Source organism: Emys orbicularis, chromosome 20 (genome assembly GCF_028017835.1).
Source record: "Emys orbicularis isolate rEmyOrb1 chromosome 20, rEmyOrb1.hap1, whole genome shotgun sequence".
NCBI classification, from domain to species: Eukaryota; Metazoa; Chordata; order Testudines; family Emydidae; genus Emys; species Emys orbicularis.
Genome location: NC_088702.1, coordinates 5,043,721 through 5,060,009, shown reverse-complemented (window position 1 = coordinate 5,060,009; position 16,289 = coordinate 5,043,721). Strand labels below are relative to the sequence as shown.

The 16,289-nt window shown below is 45.7% G+C and overlaps 1 protein-coding gene across 1 annotated transcript in view; it reads left to right on the top strand.

Moving 5' to 3' along the window:
* The window catches only part of SMG5 (SMG5 nonsense mediated mRNA decay factor), a 47,942-nt gene extending 31,965 nt beyond the window's left edge, over positions 1-15,977 (top strand). The window contains exons 14-23 of the mRNA XM_065420635.1: positions 3,300-3,469; positions 4,320-4,395; positions 4,868-5,043; positions 6,208-6,366; positions 7,458-7,517; positions 8,481-8,640; positions 9,970-10,060; positions 11,111-11,185; positions 11,762-11,900; positions 13,450-15,977. Of these exons, the coding sequence (XP_065276707.1) occupies positions 3,300-3,469; positions 4,320-4,395; positions 4,868-5,043; positions 6,208-6,366; positions 7,458-7,517; positions 8,481-8,640; positions 9,970-10,060; positions 11,111-11,185; positions 11,762-11,900; positions 13,450-13,533 (1,190 nt within the window). The 3' untranslated portion in view covers positions 13,534-15,977. The remainder of the gene's footprint in view (positions 1-3,299; positions 3,470-4,319; positions 4,396-4,867; positions 5,044-6,207; positions 6,367-7,457; positions 7,518-8,480; positions 8,641-9,969; positions 10,061-11,110; positions 11,186-11,761; positions 11,901-13,449) is intronic.
* Positions 15,978-16,289: the final 312 nt, after the last annotated feature.

Here is a 16,289-nt window from a genome sequence, read left to right as displayed (position 1 = left end):
AAGGTGTAGTGTGAGATCATGTTAGCTAGTTTGAGCTAACTAAGACCTTCTAAAACTCCTAGTCAAGGAAAGGCAAGTTGTACTCTAGCATGCTAAATCTGGAGATTTAGAAAGGGATAGACCAAGCTAGCTAACGCCACACCATTACATCCTAGTCTAGACAGAGCCTCAGGGCTTGTCCCCACTTCCAGGGGAGCGGAAGGGCAACCGATATGCAGCGATCAATCCACCGGGGGTCGATTTAGCAGGTCTAGTGAAGACCCGCTAAATCAACCGCTGATCGCTCTCCCATGGACTTCAGTACTCCACCGGAATGAGAAGCATAAGGTAAGTCAACGGGAGAGTTTCTCCTCTCGACTCAGCGCGGTGTAGACACCGCAAGAAGTTGACCTAATGTGAATCGACTCCAGCTATGTTATTCACGAGGTCGACTTAGCCCTGAAGTGTAGACCTCCCCTCAGACTGGCATTAATTCACTTCAGAGGGAGTTCTTCCTGATTGGGGGGAAGGAGGGGGAGGTCTCTGAAGTGGGGCTAGTCAGGGTGGGAGTTACAGGCCCTTATCAGACATTTCTTCTTTAGAATTATACACTCTGTAACCTGTTATAAAGCACTTATATTTTTCTCTCCCTAATTGTATTCACAGTCAATACAGAGAATGATGGGGGATGGGTTTGATGCAACATTCTGATTGAAAATTTAAACATCCTATAGGTCAGGAAATTCCAAAGCTTTGGTTCTACCCGTGATTGTAACCCTATCCCCTCACTCCACATAGGTTTTGTTAGTATTTTGTATTGCATTCTTATAGTGCTGCTGTTCATACCAGAGATCCCAAAGTACTTCACAAGCATTGTATATAGAGATATTGCAACCACTGCTGGTGTGAAGCAAGGTAACCATTTAACAGCACTCCGCAACACTTTGTCAGTTTGAAAGGAAATGCAGTGCAGTTAGGAAAAGTGAAGAATTATTCTGTTGAAGTTTTGCTTTCTGTGTGCGTTGGGGGCACACAGCTGATGCTGCTGTGGGAATGTTTTGAATTTCATGACATTAGTACATCTAAATTCTCAACTGCAAGGTTGAATTAATCTGTGTGTTGTCTTGCTTTGAACTTCTCTGGCTCAGTTGTGCACATGTATAAGGACAAACCCCTCCTGACTGATTGTGCCTTCCAGACAATGCTGAAGAATGCTATGTGGCTTCTGACTACGCCAGGGTTGGATGCCTAAGGAATTCATAGAATATCAGGGTTGGAAGGGACCTCAGGAGGTCATCTAGTCCAACCTGCTGCTCAAAGCAGGACCAATCCCCAGACAGATTTTTGCCCCAGATCCCTAAATGGCCCCCTCAAGGATTGAACTCACAACCCTGGGTTTATTGGTCACTAGCTGCTGATATCGATGGGTTGATGGAAAGATTATTGCTGTATTAATAAGCAGTCATGTTTGTCTAGTGGTTAGAATGAGGGATTGGAAGTTGAGAGACATGGGTTCTAATCTCACCTCCGCTGCTCAGTCTCCTTCTGTGAGTAAAAGAGCCTCCAAATAACTTTGAGATCCTTGCATATGAGGAACTATAGAATTGCAGAATATTATGGATCTTTAAGTACTGATGAGCTTCAAACAGTTAAATAGCCCATCCCTTGCTCCGTCTGAGGTACCCAGCTGTAGCTAGTACTGGCCCAAACAGTTGCTTCTGAATCTCTTCTTAAACTTGGGGGTGGCTTGCTGCTGTTCCTGTTTTTTCTTGGTTTCCATGGGGCAGCTGCAGGACTCTTCATTCTGCTAGCTTTTATGTAGCTGTATCAGCACTGTTCTGCCAACCGAAGGGAGACCGGTACAGTTTTGTAGGGGCCTGATTAAGGGTAAGGAAATGAGGAATGTAGGGTCTTGTTGTAGAGGAGGAGGTGTATTTTGTAGGCTAGATCAAGTGATAACTGAATGAGATTCGCAACTGAGGGAGATCTTTAGCAGGACCAGAGTGGCTTTAGAGGGTTTGCTGAACTCTAGAGGGATGGATCTTGTTCTTTACATTGGTTCCCTTCCTGTCTAGTTTTCATTTCCTTCCCGTACCTCTGTTGGGCAAGTTCTAACTAGATGTTAATGTCTATTGATAGTACAACTGTCTTTCTATGGGGATACAAAACTCCCCCCACCCCTACACGGCCATTCATTCCTGGCTTTTGCCATGTAACCTTAAGTGTGGTGGGTTTGTCTCTAAAAGTGAGTCTCGGTTTGTAAATCCGCTGTTAGCTGTGGAATGATTGGGTTGCTCATTCATTAGACCAGGACTAGTATTCGTGCAGCATAAATGGAACTTAGAAAGCAGGAAGTGTTAAATAACTGTGCTGAAAACAGCTACATGTACTGGGTGGAGAGGGTCATTGTATATTACAGGGTTCAACTGAATGAGCGTCGGTTCCAAAAGAGGTGGACTTTGACTGAGGTAGTAGAACTGAGTCCAGTTTGCAAAGCACTCCTGCAGCACGCAGGCACGGACAGCATGTGCAATGTTGTACCAGACAGAGGAAGACACAGGCCTTCCCCTGACTAATCTACAACTTTGCACTTTTATAAGGATATCACGGCACTTGATGCAGGTGGAATAAAGAAGCATTCTTGTCCGCACTGAGGAAAGGGTAGGCAGGGAGGGTCAGAGGGTCACTAACTTGCTTAGGATAACACAGCAAATATGGGGAAGTTGGGAATCACTCCTAGGTGTGTCAGCTGTTCTAGTCACTAGTTTATTTTTACTTTATTATCTTGCATCTGAAGAAGTGAGGTTTTTACCCACGAAAGCTTATGCCCAAATAAATTTGTTAGTCTTTAAGGTGCCACCAGACTCCTTGTTGTTTTTGTAGATACAGACTAACACGGCAACCCCCTGATACTTTATTATTTGTATTACTGTAATGCCTAGAGATCTAGATATGGACCAGGACTCCCTAGTGGTAGGGGCTGTACAACTGTAGAACAAAAGACGGACCCTGTCCCAAGGAGCAATCTAAGTGTAAGAGAAGAGAGAACAGATGGAGAGGCATACAGACAGACAGGAGAGTACAAGGAAACAGTGAGACTGTACCGGTCAGCATGATGAGCCTGCTGCCTTCCAAGGGATAGTTACACCAGTCAGTAAACTGCTGTTGTGGATGTGTGCGGATGAAGTAGGGAATTTTGAAGCATCTTTTCCTTCCCACTCCAATGGTGACTCGCTGTGCAAATACCAACATGGTTTCTTACCAGGCCTCCACTTGGTGTTTAACGCACGGTATCTTTGCTCTTTTCTTTGTCGTTTCAGATGACTTGTCTGACTCTGAAGAGAGCATCACCAGTAACAAATCCTGTAGGAACGAGAGATCCCTCCAAGAGAAACTAGAGATCATAACCAATGAGGGCCTGCTTCCGACTGTCAAGGTGTTCCTGGACTGGTTGAGAACCAACACTGACCTCATCATCATGTGTGCCCAGGTGTGGGGGTTTTGTTTAAATGTACACTGTTAATGACAGCATCTCCTAAGTGCCAGCTTGGGTGATTATATTGTGACAAGCCTCCCTGTAGATTCGGGTGGATACATTGTTTGTCCCTTCCTGGCATAAATTATTGTTGTGACGTTAATGTGTATTGTTAAACAGATCCCATGTTGCACCACAGATATAACAGCCTCTCAGTGACTGGGGTAGTGATCTCTGTGCATGGTTTGCAAATCAGTGTGTTAAGTTTGTAAAGCACTTTGGGATCTCTTGGGATGAAATGTATTATTCATAATCAAATTACTTCCTCTCACTGTTATAACTATTTTATTGTTAGGTTCTACCCTACAAATACATTTTGGTGATGGGGGAACAGGGAATTTAGGTTTATTAAATAGCCCTGACCTAGAAGCTGTGAGAATGAAACAAACCCACATCTAGACACAGGGATTCATCTATCATGATTGCTGTTGAGTCTTCTGTCTGTTTCAACAACTTGCCAAAAAAATGAGAGGGTGGATGTAGCGGCAACTGCTGGTTAGGTGGCCTGCTGGCTAGGTCAGGAGACTGGGCATCCGTAGCCCAGAGATTCTATTCTTGACTCTGCTAGTGTCTTGTTGTGTCTTTGAACAAGTCATCCTTGCCTCTCTACCTTGGTTTCCCCGTCTGTCAAATTAAACTAATCTCTACATCACAGGATGTTGAGGCTTAATTATTTGCAAAGTACTTTGAAGTCTCTGGAAGGTGCTATCAAAGTGCAAAGTATCCTCATAATTATTTGCATCTATCTTGACTTGAAGATTTGCATGACTTGATATATTTTGCAGCCTTCTTTTTTTCTTTTCAGAGCTCCCAGAGTCTATGGAACAGATTATCCGTGCTTCTGAACCTTCTGCCTTCTGCTGGAGAACTGCAGGAACCAGGTACCATTGGAGCCCATCCCTTATCATTGTCCTCCCCTTGCCCTCCAAACAAACAATAATACTCCCTGCACAGATTCAACTCTTTATTTTTCAAGCCTAGTTATCAGTGGTGCTTATAGCTCATTATCCTGCAAGGTGAGAGTAACTAATGTGACTTGGTTTACAAGGATGATGGAATATGAGTAAGGCCTTGTCTACATTAGCCTATGTTGTGTTGAATCATGATTCAAACTAGTTACCTCACATGGTTTGGTTAGCTAGTGTGGATGGAGTCAAACTGTACTAACGCAGTGTACTTGGTTGACTGGCTCAAACCTTAATGGAAACTGGTAGCATTCTGTAGACATTCCCATATGACCAAAATGCTTGAGCTCTGAAGAACATAAAGCACAGCATAAGACTTCTGACCTCTGCTGTCCAGGCATCACCGATGATCAGTCACATCTTACTGTATTTCCCCCCAACAATCTAGGGCTGGCTCTTAGTAACGAGGTCAAGGACTTACTGATTGGCTGTGAGCTTCCAGACTTGAGCACCAGTTTGCTGCTTCCAGAAGACGTGGCGCTCCGTAACCTGCCCCCTCTGAAAAATGCACACAAGAGGTTTAACTTTGAGCAGGACAGACCCATACTCTCAGCGGTGGAGGAGGTGAGGATAGGCGAGCCCTGGATTCTTGGTACCAGCTAAATTTGTCTAGATAGAAACTTTTCCATGTCCTGGCAACACAGGATGAGAGTCTAGTTTTCTAGTGGGAGAGAGTGTGTCCCAAACTGAAATAACTTTGTGAACCTCAGGGTGATTCACATTGCTTCTAGCTCCATCGCCCAGGCAGTGTCCAGAAACTTCCCTTCCCCCTCAAAGCAACAGAGAACTGCTTCCTATTGGTTTCTTTGCTATGCTTAACCCCTCGCCCTCCTTGTCTGGATAAATCAGTTGATATCTGTGCCCCATCTAGAATGAATCTTGAACAGTCTGCAGGCTGTCTCCTATAGCCCTGTGTCAGTGACGACAACTGGCAGGGGCAGAAGAATTGGCATTGTGCCATACTCATGCCCAGAATGGCTTTAATTGTCAGTCCAGCCGCAGAGTAAAAAGGGCTAAGACCATCATTACTGCATAGGGGACGATGAGACATTTAGGGGGGAGAGACAGGAGAGTAGTGGTCCATCTAATTTTGCTACGGCGATCTCTGAACTACCTGACGACTTAGAGCACATTAACATTTGTCCACCTTTGCTAACTGATTTTTAAAGGAATGTTATGGCCTTTGATCTGGGAGCTACGTTTTTAAAAATGTAAGATTCCAGCTGAGGAAGCCTGGGGATGAATTCCTGGATGTCTCCTTATGCTTTTGGTGTTCTGTGGGGAAACTCTGAGACAAGATACAACAATCCAAAGCTGAGTACAGTCCCTCCTTTTACCAAAGCCCGCTTAGCTGTCCTGTTAGTTATGTCACCCCTCTTCAGAGAGACGACTCCTCAGGTTCCAACACTGGAGCCAGCAACAGAGAACTGACCAGCACAGGTTGCTCTGAACAGACAGATGTTGTTGTTCTCTGTTCGAAAACCCTGACTGCAAACATTTCAAAGCGCTCTTGGCTGACTTTCCTGAACCCCTGACCCCATTTATTTTCTCCAAAGAATTATCATGTCCTGCATCTTCAGAAATATTCACAGAATTTTTCACTTTGTATATATATTTTTAGTCATTTCCACCTTTTTCTAAAAGTTTAGATTCCAGCTTCTCAGCTAGCGCAGGCTGCCGCCAGGGGGGTGTGGTACATCTCATGTCAAACCGTCTCGTTCCTTGCAGTCCGTGATTCGTATTTGCTGCATCCGCAGCTTTGGCCACTTCATCACCCACTTGCAAGGCAGTATCCTGCAGTTTAATTCGGAGGTCGGGATCTTCATTAGCATCGCTCAGTCTGAGCAGGACAACTTGTTGCATCAGGCCCAGGCCCAGTTCCGCATGGTGAGTTGGAAGAGTCTTAGGCTGTCTCTACGCTGCCACTGTCAGCACTGAAACGTTAGTCATTCAGGGGTGTGAAAAAACACCCCCCTGTGCGACAAAAGTTTTAGCGCTGAAAAGCACCGGTATAGACAGCGCTCACAGCTCCCGGCGATCAAGCTACCACCGCTCGTTTGGGGTGGTTATTTTTTATTGCCGGGAGAGCTCTCCCCCAGCGATAAAATGTGACTACACTGCCCACGTCACAGCGCTGCCGCGGCCGCCCTCAGAGGGCTAAAGCTCTGATCTGTGACATGCTGGCATCCCAGGCTAATGTTGCCATTGGCTCCTCTGCCTGGCATTGTGTTCCTTAACAAGCTTGGTAATGGCTCATAATTGACACACTTTCGGTGCCTAGTGAGAGGAGAGGTTGGCTACATTCCTCTTGGGAAAGCTGCTTGCCAGGAGCAAAGTGCATCTAGGGATAAAAGTCTGTTCCTGTTGAGTCTTGCTGTTTCGTAAGAGGATAATCTGCCCCACCGAGTTCTGAATGAAAAGTCACAGATAATCTGGCATGCTAATGAATGTGCCACAAGCATTGTCACCCAGTTTAATGCAGGGAATTGGCTCTAGAGAGCCGCCCCACCTCCTGCAAATCATTATTAGTTAGTCTTTGTGCATGGGAAAAACTCCATCCCAGATTTGCAGCCCTGGAGGACCAAAGTTTGCTGTACAGAGCAGACCCAGTCCAAAAATTGGCAGACCCAAGCTATTTTTCCATACTGCCCCACCAAAATTTGCCTCTGCCCTCCCTAGAGAGTGATGGGAATCCATTGTTCCTCTCCCATCTGCTGAGACAGCCGACAAGGTGTGCCAATCACAACGGTGACTTTTGTACTCGCTCATTTCATACAAGCCACCATCAGATGGTAACAACTGTCCTGGTTGACTTGGGTTGGATTCAAGCTGGTGACCTGGAGGCGAAGAGTTTCTCTCCCTTTACCAGTCCCTTGAGTTTTGTTCCCCTTTTCTCAGTACCTTTCTGGAAGTACATGCTAATCACTAGCCCACACTTTTCCTGCTCATTTTATTTTTAACTCTATTTTTACGACTAGGCTGCGGAGGAAGCTCGTCGGAACAGGTTAATGAGAGACATGGCTCAGCTCCGACTGCAGGTATGAGATCCCAGCCCTCAACTAAACCACCAGCGTCTGTTAACTTAGAGTTACATTTCCAGGAGCATGAGTGAACCTGGCCCTGCAAATCTTCTATTCGGTACACTCCTGGAAAAAGCATTTTCTGGGCCATAGTTATTCACATCTCATTCAAAAACAAACCAAACAACCCAAACGGGTCAGCCCCTCTATTTTGACCTAGTGTAATAAAAACCGTAGAGATCTGCCTCTTAAAACAATACTGTCTGATTGAGGCATTGTGCTTGGAGCGGGGGTACTAACAGTCAGGACACCTGGGTCCTATTTCCAGCCCTGCTCCTGAATTGCTCTGTGACCTTAGCTAAGATCTCCGATTCTGTCACAGTTTACCCCTCTGGAAATAGGGCCCTTGTTAAGACATTTGGGATATTTAGATGTAAGGCACTCTATAAAGACACAGTATTATCATTACCATTATGTGCCCCTGTGAGTACAGATTTGGGGGACTCCATAAAGGTATACCAGATGTTGTATATCCTCTCTGTAAAGAGAGGGGAGACTCTTTGAACAGCTTGTTTTTGTCAAGAAAGGAATAAAAGGTCTGGCTCATGGAAATATTCATAGGTGTATGGAGTTTGTGTAGACTCCACATGAATGGAGTTACAAGTAAAGTTACAGTCTTCTCAGGCACCAAAGATGTCTCAGTACAGGCAGGAACACTTAACCAAGGTGATTCTTGCTCAGATGCAGAAGGTCTTACAGCCTGATTTGAGGCTGAGAGGGAATTTATCCCCAGCCATGGGAGAGCTTTCCGCTGGCCATCCGCTGGCCCAGGGAACACGTCTGTCAGGATCAGGCGGGCTCATGCCATGCGATTGGGGAAGTGGAGGGGCTGGGCTGCACATGCCAGGAGGACCCTCACCCTTTCAGTCTTTCTGTTTCTGCATGAATTTCTAATCTGGTATTGCTGCTATCCTGTTTCAGCTGGAGGTTTCTCAGCTGGAGGGGAGTCTCCAACAGCCCAAAGCTCAGTCTGCCATGTCTCCTTATCTTGTCCCAGACACCCAAGCTCTCTGCCAGCACCTCAGCATCATCCGGCAGTTAGCTACCAGCGGCAGGTTCATCATCATCATCCCTCGAACAGGTACAGTGAGGCTCCTGTTTGCTTGTGTGGTTTTCAAGGGGTTCAAGCCCAAGGGCTTTCAAGAGTGCCACGTTCTTTGAGAACAACGGAGAAGCCTCCCTGTCCCACAGCTGAGAACAGGAGGTGGTGTCAGGTGCTGAGCTCGGTTGGAAATTGGGCCCAGGGTTTGTGAGTAGCTCGGCAACCTCCAGGAGGTTAGAGGGAACCCTAGTGTCTGGATTTCCCCTGCAAAATGTGTCCAGTGTTCTTGTATAAATGTGCAAGGAGGTTAGTGACTCTCTGAAGGCAAAGGCAGCCCCTGTGTTGCAGAGCTTTGGAGAATGGTTGGCTTAGCTGATGTGCTGGGGGAATCTATTCAGCCTTACAACCACCAAGTTCCCTCAGGTTCAGCCCACGTTGCTATGTGCCTTGCCTGATTTGTGGTGGCTGTTTTAGTGACTTGTGTGAAATGAGGTGGTGGGCAAGTTCCTATTCCCTTAATGTTTGTGAAGGGCTTTGAGGATGAAAAGAGCTATAAATGCTACATATCCCCTCCCCCCCCCCCCAACTTTGTGCATCACTTTGTAATACCCTGTGCACTTAAAACAACCTGTTCTTGTCCGCCATACACCCCTCTCCTTCTTCAGACCCCACTCCTTAAATCCTATTTCTTCCATAAATCCTCCTTGTATTGGTTTCCTCCCCTGCACCAGAACTTCTATCCCATGTTGGTTTTCCTATAGATTGCAAGCTCTTTGGGGCAGGGATTCTCTCTCTGTTTTGCATAGTTCCCCATGTATATTCACGACACTTTATAAATCAATGTCCACATCTCAAACCACTGGCCACAGCTGGCATTCACTGGCACCCTTGTTTGCATTCTCAGCAGAGATCAAGGACTGAATGTTTCATGGAAACTGATCTTCTTGTTTACCCCTAGAAGGTGACCTCTTCAGGTCAGAGTTAGAGCAATGTTGGGACATTGTAGGGGAGCCTGACCTGCCCTGTTTTGTGACTAGAGGACTGGCTCTGAGTGCTTACTCCCAGCGCTAATTAGATTTATGTTTTACTAGAAAGGCTCCTTGCCTCAGGAGTAGCAGCTGGAAATCATTGCATAGGTCCTTGTTTGGCCATTTTTTTTTGTAGTTCAGTCTGGAGTCTAACATAGTTCATCAGTTAATCATTGGAGAAAGGTCCAGGTCAGCAGCTGATTAGTTTGTGTTTAGCAGCAGCATAAAGTTATTGCCATCTGCCAGAGGCAATTCCACAGCTCCTAGAGTTCACGCCACGTGTAGGATTCACCCGCAAAGGCACCAACAAACCAACTTCCTCACTTCTGTTTTTTATTAGTGATTGATGGTTTAGACTTCCTGAAAAAGGAGAACGCAGGCGCTCGTGACAGCATCCGGTATTTAGAGGCAGAATTTAAAAAGGGAAACAGGTAAATACCCTTTCCCCTTGGTTTTAAAATAAATGTATCTGTTTCTTACGAAGAAAAAGTCCTTCAAATAAATGGTGTTTGTACAGATTGAACACAGAATAAAAACAGAATGGGGAATGGGTACAGTTAAACATACACCAGGACCATACGAAGAAGGCACTGGCAACACAGTGGTTTAATGCGGTTCAACACTCTCCTGTTTGACAATCTCTGTATACCTGTAGGGACCACTTTACTTACTGATAAAATGCAGCCACTTCTGGTGTGGGATGTTGCAGCTGCTTATCGGTGCACAGCATTTTAGGACCGGAATTGGAGGATGGTTTTTTCAACAGAATTTCAAGCACATAGAATGTAATCCAATTCCCTTGAGAATGAAGTGGCTGAGTGGCTAACAGAATATGCAAACTTTCCTTAAAATCAGGTTTTATACCAGCGGTCTGATATTTGCCACGGTCTGGTCTTATCTTTAAAAAAGGCATGAGGTGATGCTGGAAATTGTTCCTCTCCAGTCTACTAGTATGCATTGAGTCAACATAGTGGATAAAGGAAAACTGCGTGTTATAATCTATTTGATCTTTAGAAAGTCTTTGACAAAGTTTCTCACAAGAGGCTACTAAGGAGTCAGGAGGTGAGAGGCAAAGTACTGTTATGGATTACAAATTGGCTGAGAAACAGAAAACAAAGATTAGGAATAAATGGTCAACTTGTAACATGTCAGAAGGTTAATGGTGTCACGACCCAGAAATCTGTGTTAGGGCTGATGGCGCTTTACATGCCAGTGATCTGGTGATGGGCAAACATTGAGGTATCTACATTTGAAGGAACATCAAATTATTTAGGTTAGTTGAGACTAGAGAAAGCTATGAGGAACTTCAGATGGGACCTAAGCAATCGGGGTGACTGGGCAGCACCTGCTTTTGGTAAACATCCAGCAGTACCGAGGAAACCAGCATGCTTAGAATCATTCAACTGCCTTTGCTTTAAAATATTGACATTTTCCCTTTTAGTAACCTCCATGTGGACTCAGTAAATCTGCTCTTTTCTCAGGTACATTCGTTGCCAGAAAGATGTTGGGAAAAACTTTGAGAGGCATAAACTGAAGAGACAGGATTTAGATGCCTGGTAAGGTTGCAGTTTAGCACAACCTTTGGAGTTGTCTTACTTTTTCATTACATGCATGCCAGGTGGATTTTGGGATGAGGTGCCACCTCTGGGACTAGTTACATAAATTTGGGTTGCTAGATTTGATCCTATTCTTTAGATTGTTATAAAACCCTGCAAAACAAAGGGGCTGTGAGGTCCAGTGTCTTATCCACTGGAGGAGGAGGCTCAAATCTGGCAACCCATACTCATGCAACTAGTCCCAGTGGGACTCAGGACTCCGGGTTCTAGCCTCATCTGTGCCACTAGACTGCGGGGTCACAATGGGCAAATCACTTCCCTTGTCTCTTCCTCAGTTTCCCTCCTGTCCTTTGTCTGTCTCGTCTATTTAGATTATAAACCAGATGGGGCTGCGACTTTCTCTCACTATGGGACCATGATCTCCGTTGGGTCCTCTCAGTGCTACTTCAGTACAAATAATGGGGTTGAGAGACTGTACACTGTTAGGATGAAGCTGTATGTACTTATACTTTTGTGGATAAGTGAAATCAGTATCTGTTTGCACAGACACAAATAGTGATTTGATTTTTCTTACAGGAACCTCTATAAAATATTGGACAGCTGCAAACAGCTAACCGTGTCCCAAGGGAACGGAGAGGATGACACCACGGGGATGGTTACCATCATAACTGGCTTTCAGCCGGATGATCCAAGCAAATTCTCTGCACCCATGCAGGTCAGTGTCTCGGAATAAGGTAACTGGGTTACAACAGCTGACAAAATCCTTCGTGACCCCAGGTGAGGAAAAATCACCCTTTCATCATCAGCATCCTTCCTGCAAGTGTATTTCCTGCCTGGGCTAGTAAGTGGACTTTATTTCACAAGCCTGAGTTATAAATTGTGGCCCTTGTTTTCGTTTGCACTAGGGCACCTTTACGCTACGCTGGTAATGTAAAGGGGTCTTTGGAATGGGCATAACTGTTACACCATTTTAAGGCCCCTTTATGATGTCAGAGCGGCGTAAAGGGGCCCTAGGGTGAATACAAATCAGACGTTTTGGTTCTACACAGGCACTTTTGCTGAGATTTTCAAAGCTGCCTAGATGCTCAACTCCCATCAATTTCAATGGCAATTGTACGTCTAAATCCCCTTGTCTGCTTTGAAAATCTCAGCCTCTGTTTAGCTTTGCCCCCTTTGGAAGAGCTGTGGCTTCCAGTAGAAGGAATAAAGTGTGCCCCTTTTCCAGGCTCTTCTCTTGGCACTGATCTTGTGCTCTTGAGGATGGAAAACAGCAAAACTTCTAAAAACATAGTTCCGTGTTGTGTACAGGAATTGTTCAGTGTGGGCCAAAGGGGCAGAATTTCATGTAATGAGAGGGAAAAAATGACAGAGAATTTGAGACGTCTGTCAGGAAATGTTTCCCAACTTTGAGCTCAGTCAAAAAGCCCCTTTCCCTAAGAGATTGAAATTTGGTGGACAGAGTTCTGGAGCCTCTGCTGCGCTGGTTGGGCGATAGATAACGTTGGGAGACCAGTGGGCTTTTTCCCTCCCAACATTCCATGATATTTTACTGATGTCTTCCCCTGCCCCACATACACGGAGTCAAGGAAAAATAAAAATCTAACCCTGAACTACCTAATTAAATAAAAATTCTCCTGCCCTCGGAGGTAGGGAAGGAAAAGAGCTGTTAAACTGAGGGGGGAGGTTGATCTTGTGGTGAAGGCACTGAACTGGGGCTCAGGAGACCTGGGTTCATTTCCTGGCTTTGCCACATGTTCCATGTGGAACTTAGGGCTTGTCTACACTACCGTGAGGGGTCGGTCTAAGATGCGCAACTTCAGCTACGTGAATAGCGTAACTGAAGTCGACGTACTTAGATCCATTTACCGCGGTGTCTTCACTGTGGTAAGTCGACAGCTGACGCTCTCCCGTCAACTCTGCTTGCGCTCCTTGTTCTGGTGGAGTACCGGAGTCGACAGGAGAGCGCTCAATGGTCGATTTATCGCATCTATACTAGATGCGATAAATCGACCCCCGCTGGATCAATCGCTGCCTGCCGATCCGGCAGGTAGTGTAAACAAGCCCTTAGAGTGAGTCATTTAATCACTCTGGGACTCAGTTCCCCCAAGGATAACACTTCTCTGTCTCACAAGGGTGTTGAGGCTAATACCATACCATGGTGATGGGTGGTCATGTAAGTGCCTAGATAAATCGTATCATCCAGTCTGCAGTCTTGGCAATGCAGGAAAAATAACCTAGTGTGATTGTCTTGTTTTTGTCTCCAGTCTGCTATCCAGGCAGCGGCCAGTGCCAGTGTAGAAATAAAAAATGTTCTGGAGTTCTACAAGCAGTGGAAGGAGATGGGCTGATGGTCAGAAGGGCATCGGGTTGGTGTACCTTTCTCTCCCCCTCTCAGAACGCGCAGTGTCTGAACGAAGGAAACAAAACACAGGCGAGACTTGACACGAAGAAGCAGCAGCAGCAGCAACAACCATGACAAAAACAAATCCAGTTCCGGCACGCACACAAAACACCCACAACCCACACCCTGAACAGACGACTGTACATCTCCAACAGCGCCAACTGCTCTGAGAAGAGAGACACCTCAGCAAGGCCGAGAAGAGATCTCCCCTTCTCCCGGTCGGCAGGGATGGGCGAGAGACGGGCAGTCGTTCATCCCCCCAAAGCCTGCTCGGTCGTCCCCAATCGTCAGGCAGCTCCTCGTACGTACTTTATTTAAACAAGCCAAAACCACAGCAGTGGAAATGGAACAACAAAAGGGGCTAGCCTCCGGGGCTGGGGACAAAGATCCAAAGAGTGCTCTTTGTTGGGAATCTGGTGATAGGAACATGAACACCTTTTTAATTAATTTTTTCCATCTTCTTTCTTTTAATTCTTAGCATATATATATTAAAAAAAAAAAAAGTGGAGTTCCTTTGGGGTTCTGGATCCTCTTCAAATGTTAAAGAATTAAAGAGAAAAAGGAAATGATGATGCTATTTTTAAACAGAAAAGCAAAAAAAAAAAAAAAATTTAGGAACAAATTTATTTATTCCTCTCCTCCCCTTTCCATACTGGGGGGAGTGCAAAGTGATTATTGCCTGTAGAGAGAAGCACCAGCCGGAAACCTTCCCTATCCCGCTAGGAGTTTGGTGTGCATTCCTTGCTTTTGTACTTGTTGCGTGTTTTGTGAGCCATGATAGGTCTAGCTTGGGCTGTTTGAGAGAACAGGAGGAAAGGATTCTTTCCTCCTCCTAAACGACCCCCTCTTCCAGTGTTAGGTCTTTGTGCAGGGGAGGGTAAAGGTGAATGCAATTCAAGCTAGTTGCTGGTCATCAGAATGGAGCTGCATTGGATGCTTAGACAGTGGCAAGGGTTGTTGATTTGGCTTGAGCCCGCGGAGACTCAAGAGACAAATCGGACCTGAAAACATCTCCAAAGGGTCCCTAATTCCTCTTCCTTATTTTGCAGGGGGGGTTTGGGAGAGGAGGGGGCGCAGAGGATTTTCATAAGCTTATCAACTGTCTCTTCAGTTGCTCTCGGACTCCGCTTCTTCTGTTTAAAACAAGAGAGGTTTGCAGAGCTTATGTAGTCCCTAGGAGCAGGAGGGGGAAATGCAGTGGCCACTGCAAGTCAGTGTCATCCGGGACTGGCCCCTGGACTGTTCTATGCCTTTCAGTCAGTACAGCGGCATCCATAAAGGAAGGGAAGACAATAGCTGTGCAGATGCTGGACTTAGCTCCTTTTGTTTCCTGCGAGGCAAATTTACAAACCTCTCTCCTGCACCATCTCTACGCGTCCTCCATCTGACTTCTGGGAACACTGATACCTGTCAATGAAAAGCACATTGCTATAAAGCTCACTAAGCACCGGGTACAAGTTCCATCTCTGTTGATCTGTGTCATTGTACTTTAAGACCAGATGTCCCCATCCGCTTGAACCAGCAGCAACTATGCAAGTAATGAGTTTAACCCACTGGTCTCTGTCAGGCTGTTTTAATTTGGCCTGACAGGAAGCTGCTATAACTGGTTATTAATGGTGTACTAGGAATGGACCATTAAAAAAAAAATAACCATTTGCAATACCTGCGGATTTCCCAGCATAACAAATCGTACCAGAATTGCAAAATGTCCCATTTGGGGTTCAGACCAGTATGAATCCCACAGGATTCATCCACCTCGCAGCTTAGATCATTTTGCAGCCAGCAGCCTCGTTGCTCAGATGAAAGGCCTTGGAAAGCCAGTGTGCTTTAAAGGTGATTTTATTCCTTTGGAAAGCAGAGGAGGGCATAGGGGGTCAGTGTTACTAATTGATTTTCTCTTCATGGCTTCACCTGAAACTTGTGCTGCTTCACTAGGCCATGCCAAGAAGACAGCTTAAGCAAAAATGCTGAATGGGGGCTTTCACCTGATTCTGCTGGCTTCCTGTGTTTACAAACAGATGTCAGCGGTGGCATATCCCCAGGTGGAGTTTAGTGCATGGCATTTGTCCTTTCCCACACGTACTCCGCTCTTTTCTTTTATTAGGTCTGTTTCTGTTTAGCTCGTGCTTTTATTTAATGGAGATGCAAAAAGTAAAAAAGACCTACCCTGTGTATGATGTCTCCATCAGAACCCTCCTACCTGAGTTGTACAAGCCAGAGCAGTGTAGCATTGAAGGTGAACCGATTCACCCTCTGCAGTTCTATCCCTTTTTTTGACATGACGCTGACCAGTGCACTGAATTACGCTCCCCGCTGACCCACAAGTCTAGGTTATCTTGAATTCTGTCTGGTGGATCAGACTTCTCTCGGACTTGGGTGTTCTGTCCGGCTCCTCTTGGTAGGACGCAAACTGGAACCCACAGCAATGAGTGAGTTGTAGCGGAAGCAAGATCTGCACTAAATGAAGCTTTGTCACAGCTGATTACATCTCTAGTTCTAGGAAATATTTTTTTCTTTTCTCCCTTTCGGGGGTGTAGTCTGAGACATGCTGTTCTGGTTTTGTAAAGAAATGGGAATCGTTCTACTGCAATTAATGTCCAAAGCCTAGGATGGGAGCTGTTCAGATGTAGCGTATTCCAATGGCCACGGATGAGACTGAGGGGGGAAGAGCAGTGCAAGTGAAGCAGAAACTGAAAACCAGTC